The following is a 12421-nucleotide window of genomic DNA, read 5'->3' on the forward strand; positions in this document are numbered from 1 at the left end:
TTTTTTTTTGAAACGAGAGGGATTTTCTTTTTTTTTTTCTCTTTTTTTTTTATTTTATTTCTTCTTTTTTTTTCTCTCTTTTTTTTTTTAATTCGAATAAAGTGCCCCCCACCTTTTGCTGTGAGTGTTTATACGAGCAGGAAAAAGGTGTTTTTTTTTTTTTTATTTTTTTATTTTTACAAATCTTTCACTTTTGGAGGAAAGTCAATTTGCCGATGTCCGGTTGCACATTCATCCCCGCATGATGGATCAATATTTCCTCGTTGGTGCGGGAGATAAAAGTTAGCGTCCTATCATCGGCAGGGGAAACAAGGAATATCGTTGAGTTTATTTGGCCTCCGGATGCAACTCGGTATATCGAGATTGTCGCGCATAACCGACCCCAAAGGGTGAGCTAGCATTCCATCGTCGGCAGGGGAAACAAAGAATATTGTTGAGTTTATTTGGCCTCCGGAAGCAACTCGGTATATTGAGATTGCTGCGCATAACCGACCCCAAAGGGTGAGCTAGCATTCCATCGTCGGCGGGGGAAACAAAGAATAGTGTTGAGTTTATTTGGCCTCCGGAAGCAACTCGGTATATTGAGATTGCCACGCATAACCGACCCCAAAGGGTGAGTTAGCATTCCATCGTCGGGGGGAAACTGTGTGGATTTTAGGTTTATTGGAAATTAGCGCCCGTGAGGTTTTTTTTCGCTAGAAACCTTTCCCCTAATTTTTGCCTGTGAGCCGAATGTTGGTTTTCTCACAGTGAGGATTCATTCACCGCTGGATTTTTTTATCCCTTTTTTTTTTTTTTTTTTTTTTTTTTTTTTTTTTTTTTTTTTTTTTTTTTTTAACGGGTAGTATTTCTTCAAAAATCGTCCGTTGATCGGTGGCATCGGTCTTTCTCCTTTTGCGTTGATTAATTGGTAGGCTCCTCCCTCATATGCTTTTTCTATAGCACAGGGACCTTCCCAATTTGGATCGAATTTGCCCCCGGCATGTTTGTTTGTAATTATAGGCCGTCGGTGAACTAGTACCAAATCTCCTGCCTGGAATGTTCGAATACGTGCTAGTTTGTTGTATGCCTGCGACATTTGAGACTGATAAAGTTCTAGGTTTTGTTGCGCAGCCAACCATACCTCGTCCAGAGAGTCCAGTTCATCAAGTCTCAAGAAGGTATTTTCTTCATCTGTCATTTCGTATTGAACTGCCATCCTTAGCGATGGTAGCTCTACTTCCAGAGGAAGGACGGCTTCTGCCCCGAAAACCAAAGAATAAGGTGTGGCCTGAGTAGGAGTCTTAAAAGTCGTTCGATAAGCCCAGAGCGCATTTGAAATCTTGTCGTGCCATTCCCTCTTATTTTTACCAATAATTTTCTTCAAAAGTTTAATCAGGGTCTTATTAAAAGCTTCAGCCAAACCATTAGCTCTTGGATTATAAATTGACGAATACCGCTAGTCGATCTTGTGGTGGGAAGCGAATCTGCCGACCTTAAAACTTTTGAAGGCCGAGCCATTGTCAGAAATAATTCGACGAGGAACCCCGAAGCGATTCAAAATATTTTCTCTAAAAAATTTTGTGACATTATCAGCTTTCACTTCTCTCAAAGGAATAGCCTCAGCCCATCTAGAGAAGTAGTCTGTTGCTGCGAGAATAAATTTGTGTCCTCGAGATGAGGGAGGATTAATTGGCCCTATAACGTCTGTTCCCCACATATCAAATGGCCAAGAGGCAATTGTCGGGTGCAGAGGGTTCGGATGTTGGTGAATAAAATCGCTATGGACTTGACATTGGTGGCATTTCTTAGCATATTCCATACAATCTCGAACCATTGTGGGCCAATAGTAGCCCAAGTGTTTAATCTTGAGGCGCATCTTGGGACCAGATTGGTGGGCACCACATACACCCGAATGAACTTCATGAACTTCATGCATAACCTGTTTGATTTCCTCTGGTGATATACATCTTAACCATAACTGATCATAAGACCTCCTATAGAGGGTATCGTTCACGAAAGCATATCGCATCGCCCTCTTCTTCAACTGAACTTGTTTTGGCTTTTCTTCAGGCAGTTCGTTGTGTTTGAAATAATTAAGGAAAGGCTCCCTCCAATCGTCTTCTACTTCAATTTTTAACGCATTTGCTTTCTGAATTTCTTTTGATTCTTCTTCGAGATCTAAGTCCGTAGGTGACAAGATCTTTCTATTCTTGATAGTCACATGGACTTCGTCAAGATTGGGATCAGCTAGCTCTTTAGCCAATCTAGCTAGGGCATCCGCTTTCCCGTTTGCAGCTCGGGAGACCCTTTCCAGTGTGACATTTGGTATTTCCTTCATGAGTTCTTGCGCCCTCTTTTGATATTTGGTTAATTCTGGCTTGTGAACTTTATATTCGCCCGTCACTTGATTAATGATCAGTTGAGAGTCCCCATAGATGTGTAGCCGTTGTATATTCATGAAGATGGCTATTTCTAATCCCGCAATTAAGGCTTCATATTCAGCTTCATTATTTGTACGAGGCTCAGAAAGCGCTAGAGAGTACCGCAAGATTCCTCTCTCAAGCGTCACAAAAATTAGGCCGATACCCGCCCTTACTTGTGGAATACTCGGGCTATATGCAGGCTGGATAGAAGATGCTCCATCGAAATACATGTCCCAGTATGGTTGTTTATCCTCAACAAGTAACACCTCTTCATCTAGTAGATCGCACACCAAAGGTGAACCGTTAGGTACTGGGTGTGCTGCTAAAAAATCAGCGAGTGCTTGCCCCTTAACAGCCTTTTGTGGCATGTAGGTGATGTCAAATTCTAGAAGGATAACTGTCCATTTTGCTAGCCTTCCAGTTAAGACGGGTCTTGTCATTAAAAATTTGAGCGGATCGACTTTTGATACTAAGTAAATTTTGTGCTCGAGCATATAATGCCTCAGCTTCTTGACAGCAAATATAAGAGCTAAGCAATGCTTTTCTATTGGTGAGTATGAATTTTCTGCCCCCACCAACATCCTGCTGAGGTAGTATAGAGCTTGTTCTTTTCCTTCTTCATTATTCTGCGCCAAAAGTGCTCCCAGTGACCCGTCGATAGCTGCTGTGTATAATATTAAGGGTTTGCCGTGTATCGGGGCGGCGAGCACTGGTGGGTTCATTAAGTACCCTTTTATGCCTTCGAAGGCTGTTTGGCATTCTGTGTCCCAGACGAATGGTGCATCCTTCTTTACTAGTTTGGAGAAAGGTTTGACCCTACCAGATAGATTTGAAATAAATCTTCTGATATATGCTAATCTTCCCTGAAAAGACCGAAGTTGTTTTAAATTCTTTGGAGGAGGCATCTCCATAATAGCTTTGATCTTTGAAGGATCGATTTCTACTCCCCGATACCTGACAATAAACCCTAAAAATTTGCCAGAAAAGACTCCGAATGCACATTTGAGCGGGTTCATTTTTAACTAATATTCTCTCAATCGGGTGAAGACAGTGGTTAGATCTTGGAAGTGATTTTTCTTGTTCTTTGTTTTCACAACCAAATCATCGACATAGCATTCCACTGTCTTGTGAAGCAAATCAGCGAATATTCTAGTCATTGCCCGCTGATATGTAGCTCCGGCATTTTTGAGACCGAAAGGCATAACTTTATAACAATATATCCCAATAGGGGTTCTGAATGCGGTGTGTTTTTCGTCTTCTGGCGACATCTTGATTTGATTATATCCTGAGGAGCCATCCATAAACGAGAATAGCTCGCAACTCGAGGTATTGTCAATCATCAGTTCCGTTATTGGTAGCGGAAAATCATCTTTTGGACAAGCTTTATTTAAATCCCGAAAATCGACGCATATACGAATTTGGCCATTCTTTTTCTTGACCGGGACAATACTAGCGATCCAGTTAGCATATTTCTCTTCCCTTATAAAGCCTGCCTCAATGAGCTTTTTGGTTTCCGTAATTATTTGCTCTTCGAGATCCACCCTCATCCTCCTAGGAGCTTGTTTCACTGGATGAGCTTGAGAATCTATAGCTAGCTTGTGAACAGCCACTTCTGGATTAAGGCCCGACATTTCTTTATAACTCCATGCAAAGCAATCTTTAAATTCTATCAGCAATGTCTTTAGCTTCTCTTGTTCTTCTTCTGGAAGCAGTGCACTTATATAAGTGGGTCTGGGGTCTTCTTCCGTCCCTAAATTTATCTCGAGAAGTTCATCTACAGTTGCTTGTCCCCCATCTTCAAGCTCTTGAGGTGCATCTTTTGGTTCAAGAGATTTTTGTTCATCGACCAAATGTTCAGTGATATCCTCATTTGCATTGATCATATTACAGGTATAGATATCTTGATAAGCGAAACTTCTGTAATATCCTAAGCCTCTGGTATTGCTAGATTTGTCATTTGGGAGTATGGATCTTCTTTGCGGTGGATTCCACATTCGTTGGAAGAATTTGTGATTGGCCCAAGACCTCCTTGTGGGACAACCTAATTTGTGTATCATCTTTATCAAGCTAGCTGAAAAATAATTTGGAATTTCTATATCCTCGTATATATCATCATCATAATCCTCCGATCTGATAACATCAGTGGATTTTTTATCGTCTGATTTATAAAAAAGGATTCCTCTTTTTACTGTTCTCCTTCCTTCAACATCTTCTATCTTTGGTGGGACAAAGAAAGTTTTTAAATGGTCTACAACAGAAACCTGTCTTGCAGGAATAAGTCTGTGGTATTCTTCAGGAACCTTGAGAATTGTTAATGTATCTTCCACCAGGTCAGAGGCTTTTGCAATCATTCTATCGGCCCTGACATAAGCTGTAAAGTGATGTTCGTCTTCTGATGAGTTTTCAACTTCGGGGGTATTCCAATTGTTTGAAAGAAGCTTCATAGCCCAACATAATTCATCTTCATCGAGATCGGAGCTATCCGAGTCGCTTCCGAAATGCGGCACCGTTGACTCCTTTTTGATTTCGTCTACAAGTTTCTTCTCTTTAGAGGATTGTTCTCTCGATATGTTACGATTTTCTTTTGTATCTTCTAATTCTATAAAATATCTTGCATCTTCATATCGAATTTCATGAACTCCAAATGGCCGAATATCACCATCAATTCTATATTCCTCCCCATCTTTTATATATTTTAGGCATTGATGAAGGGTAGACGGAACTATGTGATATTTATGCAACCAAGGCCTTCCTAACAATGCCTTATAGGAAGTATCTGCATTGATAACATAAAATTTTGCCTCAGTTTGCAACTTCCCAAACCTTATCGGGAGGGTAATAGATCCGAGGGCCTTTTGACTGTGTTGGTTGAACCCTTGAATTACGACTTTTTCTGAGTTTAAATAGCCAACATCCATTGCCAGACTCTTTAAGGTTCTTAAAGTCATTAAGTTCACAGAAGATCCAGGGTCAATTAAAATGCGGTTCATCTTTTCTCCGTCACTTGTGCCGGTCACATATAACGGTCGATTATGATGCGTTGTCCCCATTAATAAATCCTTTTCTGTAAAGGTGATATTGGCGGTGTGGACGAGGTATAACGCCTCCTTCATGCTTGTCTCGGCGAAATATGCGTGGAAGGGCTCAGGATTTTGGAGAGCATAAATCAACACTTCTCTGAGTTCTTTAGACATCATGAGGGCGTCATAAACACTCAGAAGTGCTGGTACTTTTCGTAAATGAGAGAGTACATTATACTCTATTCTTGTCAGCTTTGCTTGATTTGAAGAAGTTGGAAGTTCTTTGTTGACTAGAGCTTCTCTATTTCTTTCCTTTTGAACTGGCTCTTGCCTTTCTGGTAGCACTTTTCCAGATCTTAATTTTATTTGTAGGGCATCTCCTTCATCATTCTCCGAATCAGTATTGATGTCGACTGCCCTACAAGTCTCGTTTCGAGTTTTCTTTGAGCTCTCGCCTACTTGAGAGCGAAGCATATCTATTATCATCTTTGTTTGAGAGCTCATATTTTTCACTGCAACAGCTACACAGTCTAGATTTAACTTTAAAGAATGGACGTCTAGCTGCAACCTCTTTACGTCATTTCCTACTTCCAAGATACGGGTTTCCATTCTTTTTAATTCTTGATTTTGGGAGGGAGATTCGTATACTAACCATGCACTGTCACCTTCTTCGTTCATCACTGCTGGTTGTTTACTTTTTCGTCTCCGTTTGTTAACAGATTCCTCAGAGTGATCTTCAGAGATAGTGATTACTCTACAAGACTCTCTACTGAGAGTTTTCTCCTCTAGCTCTTTTAGATGTTGGCGATTTATGTAAGAATGACCACTAGTTCCGCAGAAGCTGCAGATAATAGGCTCGTTCTCATCATATGGTAGGTATGTTCTCGCGGGTCTTGTACTCCTTGTGACTTGATTCTTCTTGAAGTCTTTACTGGTTGAGGGTTGCATTTGATCTTCTTTGTATCTAGGTTATGCCCCCACTCCTGGTGGCTTGGAGAAAATCGGAGTCGTGCTTCTCTTTGCTCCCTTTTCCAAACCTTCTTCATACTTTGGTCATCAATGAGTGGAGCTTTTCCTTTTCCTTCGTAAACTTGCACGTCTTGGTGCCGTGACCTTTCTGCCACTTTCTCGTCATCGATCTTGATACTTAGAGACTTTTTCTTTTTTTTCATAATCGAGTTTTTCTTTTGATCTTCAGTCGACTGGTGCCAGCTGGGGTTTAAAATTTGATTGTTTTTACTCTTTTGAGGCAATTGTTGTTTCTCCCCTCGAGTTGATAGATCTTGATCTCCTATAATTCTCAAGTTCTGAGAAGATACATTCTCTGTTGCTTGCTCCGGGCTAGTATCGGAGGTCATCATCCATTCAATGCGCTCCATCACCTCTTGTAGACGGTTGTTTCTTTGTGGTAGTCGAACTCGTCGAGGGGCTGGGGCCATCAATCGCAACACCTGTTCAATCCTTGCTTCAAGCCCGATCACCATTTTCGCTATCTCTTTTTGTTCGACTCTTATATTAAAGAGCTCTTCATTGACCGAGTCTAGTCTATAGTTCGTGACTCTTTGTGCATATGTAGTTGAACATTGCTCCTCTTTTTTCTTTCTTTCTAATTTTTGCCAAAATTCTTTCTCGCTATCACCTTCTTCAACACCATTATCGGCGTTGTCTTCTAATGCAGAAGTGAATTCGTCTTCACTATCCACATCATAGGCTGAGATGGCTCTGCATGCTTCTGTGGATACTTCTCGCCAGAAGTCTTCCACCTCTTTATAGATCTCTTTCTCTATCTCTTCAAATTCATCTTTTAAATTTATATAGACCTTCTTATTGGGTGGAAGGGGAGGCTCAACATATCTTCTAAATTTGACACCCTCATCAATCCTTCGTATTGGGACGGTCGTGCCTTCCATTGCTCCGACTACGAAGTCCTTGATTAAAACTGTATCCCTCTCTTTCTGTATGAGTCTTCTAAAGAGTCAATATACTCTTCAAGCTCCGTCTTCTTAGACTCGTACGGCTCCGGATTTATGGGCTTTTTAATCTTCTTTTTTTTCATTACTTTCCGATTAGATAGAGTAGGAGGATTGTATGGTCTGGAAGATGATGAAGGCTGATCCTCAAATGGCACTGGTTGCACTTTCGGGTTCAATGGGCCTCGCCACATAATTCCCGGAGTCTCTTTCAATTGTTTGAGCATCTTTCGAGTCTTCTTAGTCAGAAAGGTGTTCCAAGACTCAGAGGGAAAAGAGTTATCGAACCCTACTGTTTCTTCAGTTCCCGTACTAATTACATTAGTTTCTTCCATTTGTGGATCCATCAGGACCGAACGTGAGAGGGTAATAGCTCCAGTTTTATATTGCCTTTCCACCCAGTCTTTAAACACCCAACAATCTTCAATAGGGTGACCGACCATTCTATGATAGAGACAATAATTTGCGTCATCGGTCTTGCCAACATCTTCTGGCCTCTTTGGCTCCGGTAGTTGCAGGCCGCTTTTAATAGCATCATTGAATATTTTCTTTACTTTGTCTCTTTTGAAGGGGTAGACTTTATTCTTTCTCTCCTCCATGGTCATTTTATAATTATCACCGCCGAATGTTGGTTTGGATGCTGGCCCAGCTGACGCAATGGGCCTTTTTCCTTTTTCTACGTTGTTCGCATAGGCCGTCTTTGAACGAATGGTTTTAGTTTCGTCTTTCTTTCTATCTTCCCTCCGAGGTTTAGAAGGATAGAAACTCGCCAAAATTTGTGGATCGGTTTTCTCTAGCTTTGAGACGTTCAGTATGAGATCCTGAAACGTAGTACAACTGGTGGTGCAAAGGAACGGGGCCATCCAGTTGTCTACATTCCCTTTAAGCAGCTCCACCGCTTGAGATTGCTCTAGGGTTGTATCACACTTTATACTTAAATTGCGCCATCGAGTTATGTAGTCTAGCATTGACTCATGCTTCTTTCTTTTAGTCGCTGCCAGGTCGGCTATTGAAATTCTATCGCTAACTGTAGCGAATTTCGTTCGAAAAGCATTCTCCATTTCATTCCAAGTTTTGATTGAGTCATCTTCGAGAGAATAATACCAATCAAAAGCTATCCCGGTCAAGCTCTGAGGGAACTGGCGCAACAATAATGCACTGTTGCCTCCGGTGTTACCACACGTGGCTTTGAAATGTGCCAAATGTTGGTCCGGATTGCCCACTCCATTAAATTGTTTGAACTTGGGGATGACATACCCTAAAGGGAAGAGTATATCATCATACTCCACGGGATACGGATGCCCCCTTCCTTTCTGTTTGTGTATTGACCCTGTCATCGACTCTTTCAATTGAAGAGCAATGAGTTCTGATATTTCATCTCTGGTCATATTGTGAGTATCTTTCTGGATGCGAGGTGTTGTAGCCAACTGATTCGTCCGATTTTCTTCGGTTGATGGTGTGGACAAGTTCAGGGTCGGTGGTATAACTTGAACTTCAGGATTGCGTAATTGCACTCCCATATGCGTTTGCATGTTGCTGAACATTTCCAAGACTTCGTCCAACTTCTTATGCAGATTTGATATGTCCTTGTCCTTTTCCTCCAGCTTCTTTCTCATTGAATCGATTAGGAGATCTTTAGGATCCCGGGGGAGAAAAGTGGGCTCCTCTTCATTCTCCTCTATGTTAAACGGGTCAAGAGGTAAGTCAGTATTGGGGTGTTGAGGTAATTCCGTGTTGGGATGTTCTCCTATCCCTTGAGAGGAACCACCTCTTCTTGTTTCAGGAGCCTTCTTCCCTCTACGCAGGAGAGCAGCTTTCGTAGCTATCTCCCTCAGCGTCTGATTGCCGTCATCATTATCTTCTTCTGTATAATTGACCATCCTTACTGTATGGATAGTAAACCTTTTGGAGCTTTCTCTTTGCTTCTTCGGATTATCAGAGGGTATGACAGTGTTCTTCACCCTCCATTGCTTAGTAATTTTCTTATTCGGCTGCAATGGTTGCTTCTGCCCCCTGATTGCAGGTGTATTTTCCTCATTGCGACGCCTTTTAATCTCTTTCAAGGCCTCATAGATGCGTTGAGATATAGTTGTCTCTTTATGTTTTGACGGGACCTTGTTGATAGGCCGTGGTTGGCTTGCCTCATTGATGGGTCGTAGGTGACCCATCTCCTTCTTAGGACGGAGGACCGCAGTGGGTGAATTCTTTTTGACAAACTTAAGTGGGGCAAACTTGTTATGCATAAGACCTGCCAGTTCGACTACCACCTTGGTCGGCGATGATGCCTCCGTCCCCTTGTCTTCTCTTACTTGTCTTCTCTTCAAAGAACGTCGGACGTTTCTCTTAAAAGATTTGGATCTTGGGTGAAGTGCCATCTCGGCAACTTCGCTCGTAGAGGTCGTCAGTCTATCAAAAACTGATTTTCTTGGAGCCTCCGTATCAATAGTTTCATAGTTGGCAGGGGCCAATCTTTTAAAGACAGATGTCCTTGTCAGCTGGCCATCAGAAAATTCGAGTCGACCCTCCGTCGTCATCCTTGTTGCAGCAGAGGGAACAACGAGTCGCTCCTTGGCAGGTCTGCGAGGAGTATTCGGGATGATGACATTCGGGCGCCTCCCACGTGATGGAAGGCGAGAAATCACACGGCTATTGGGAACTGGGGTAGCTGCATCCTTAGTGTCCGTCGAGGTCCTGCCCCCACCAATTTGAGCGGCTGGTTGGGGCATGACAGTAGTTAGGATGTCCTCAGTGATGGTGCCGAACTGGATGGTGACACCGGCAGCCTCGATCTTCATCATAGAAGCGGGAAAGCGGATTTGCGCTGCATTGACTGTGGTGTTGTTTGATGCCATTGATCTGTATATATAAGACAACAGATGTCAGTCATGCATAGAAATAAAAATATTTTGGTCTTTTATCAGCATTTATTAATTAGGTCTCAAAGATGGAGGGTGAAGCCATGTCCCACCGGGCGTGCCATTTTGTCTGCCGCGAACGAACCGACCCCGCCGTAGGTTGTTTCTAAGACGAGTGGTCANCACGAAGGCAAGCCGTAATCACCGGAAACCAAAGGAGATAGGTAACAAATATAGATGCTGTGATATGAAATAGAACTACAGTAGCTATAACAGATATAATAAGAAGCAAGAAGTAAAACTGCTACTGCATAGAACATGATGCAAATATGCCTCAAAGTAATCAACCAGAAACTGTACCCAATCTGGTGCCTGCTATATTGGTCCACAGACCTCAAGCACTGCCTGTGACTATCTGCACCGACCTGATCCATCCGCCCTACAGGACGACTCATTCGGATAAATACACCTCCGATTGGTGGCCAAGCTGATCCGGTGTCATGAATACCCCCAAGTGCTGTGACTAAGTCATGCTGGTATGCTAAAAAAAAAACCGGCTGAAGCTGGTGCCTAGGCCGAAGCCGGTGCCTAGGCCGAAGCCAACAACAAGGGTGTACAACGCCGAATCATAATAGATACTAAGGCGTACAACGCCGAACCACGATCAACCAGATCGAAATACATGATAAGAGAGTCGATGTGTTGCCTGGACCCAAGGTCCACTGAGATGAAAGTACAAATTAATGCAACCTGCTCTACATGTCTATCAACCACTAAACGATGCAGCCAAGAAAGTAAGATATACCAATGATAACAAGCAATGACATGTAGAGTCTACTAAACTGGAATAGAAACAACAGGGGAAGGTGAAACGATCTCACCGACTACCAACTCGAAGCACCCACCTGTCGCTGTCGTGTCAGAACACTCGATGCGCACGGAGTCTACCAGACCTAAGAAGATCCACCAAATCAGTATCCAACCCACTAACTCAAAGCACGAGACTCACAAACCCCCACACAAGTCCCCGAAATTGGTTTCCCAAAACCGATCACCGCAACTCACCGGAAGTCCCGAAAATCACACCGGGACGCCATCGGAACCCACTAAGTGTTCCGAAATTCACCAACTCATCTCATGAGTCACCCGCTGCCACAAAACAATCCAATTTGGATGTCTTGGCAGCAAACACGAGGTAACACCACTACACAATTATTGTCGGATAATTGTACGAATCCGGATTCCCGGAAGTGTTTATTTCGACACCGGAACCCACCGTCGCTCACCCATCATCACTGAACCCACAGCATGATGATGGTGACCTCAGCGACAATTCACAGGACAACCAAACGACGTCGGAAGAAATCTGAACCGAAACCCCGTTCTTTCGGCGAATTTCGCCGAAAAACGCACCAAAATCGACTCCTCGATTTCCGCAAAAGCTAACGGATCATGGACAATCAGTCTAGAGGTCACCACACACACAAACGTGCTACCCACAGTAGCCACAAGATGCACAATTGCATAAAAGCCCCTATATTTACATAGAATCCCAACATTTCATGTAAATCGGGTGATTAAGTGGCTTGTCCACGCAAACCGAGGACTTCCAAGGTCCGCCGAGACATGTAGCGACAGGTCTCGACGTGCTAGAGGTCGTGCTCACGATCTGGAGCACAACGGCTCATTGTGGGAGGCGCGGGAGCGACCCAAAATTTCTGCGAATAGCGCGAAGTCGGGGAAAAACGTGCTGAACAGAACTAACCGGAATCCGTTGATCCAAAGTGAGGTGAGCACTATGATCGACACTGACCAACGATCACCGTGCTCACCTCCAGATGCATCTAGACAGCCTCGGATCACCGGAAAAACATGCGCAAACCTGAAACAACAGCCAAAAAGGCTTTACAGGGTCGACACTGCCGAAACAGCGGAACGAAGCCTTCCCGGCAGAGACCAAGGTGAGCACGATGATCAGAAATTTGCCATGATCATTGTGCTCCCTTCTGTAGAGATCGGGGAGGCTCGGGAAGCTCGGAACAGCAAACAACCCACAAAATCCCTATTTCGGGCTTGGCCGGAGCAAGCTTCCGGCGGCACAGCGAGGTGCGCATGGGCCAGAAGTGGGTGCGGGGGAAGGAAGGAGCATAGTGCTCACCTCGGATGGCGGC

General features: G+C 43.4%; 1 protein-coding gene across 1 annotated transcript; it reads right to left on the bottom strand.

Moving 5' to 3' along the window:
- Window positions 1–3427: 3427 nt before the first annotated feature.
- Window positions 3428–6103, bottom strand: LOC109704178. Its single transcript, XM_020224929.1, has one exon. It carries the CDS (start codon window positions 6101–6103, stop codon window positions 3428–3430), a length of 2676 nt encoding a protein of 891 aa, XP_020080518.1.
- Between the last annotated feature and the right edge of the window lie 6318 nt (window positions 6104–12421).

This window comes from Ananas comosus, unplaced genomic scaffold, assembly GCF_001540865.1.
Source record: "Ananas comosus cultivar F153 unplaced genomic scaffold, ASM154086v1, whole genome shotgun sequence".
Lineage (NCBI taxonomy): Eukaryota > Viridiplantae > Streptophyta > Magnoliopsida > Poales > Bromeliaceae > Ananas > Ananas comosus.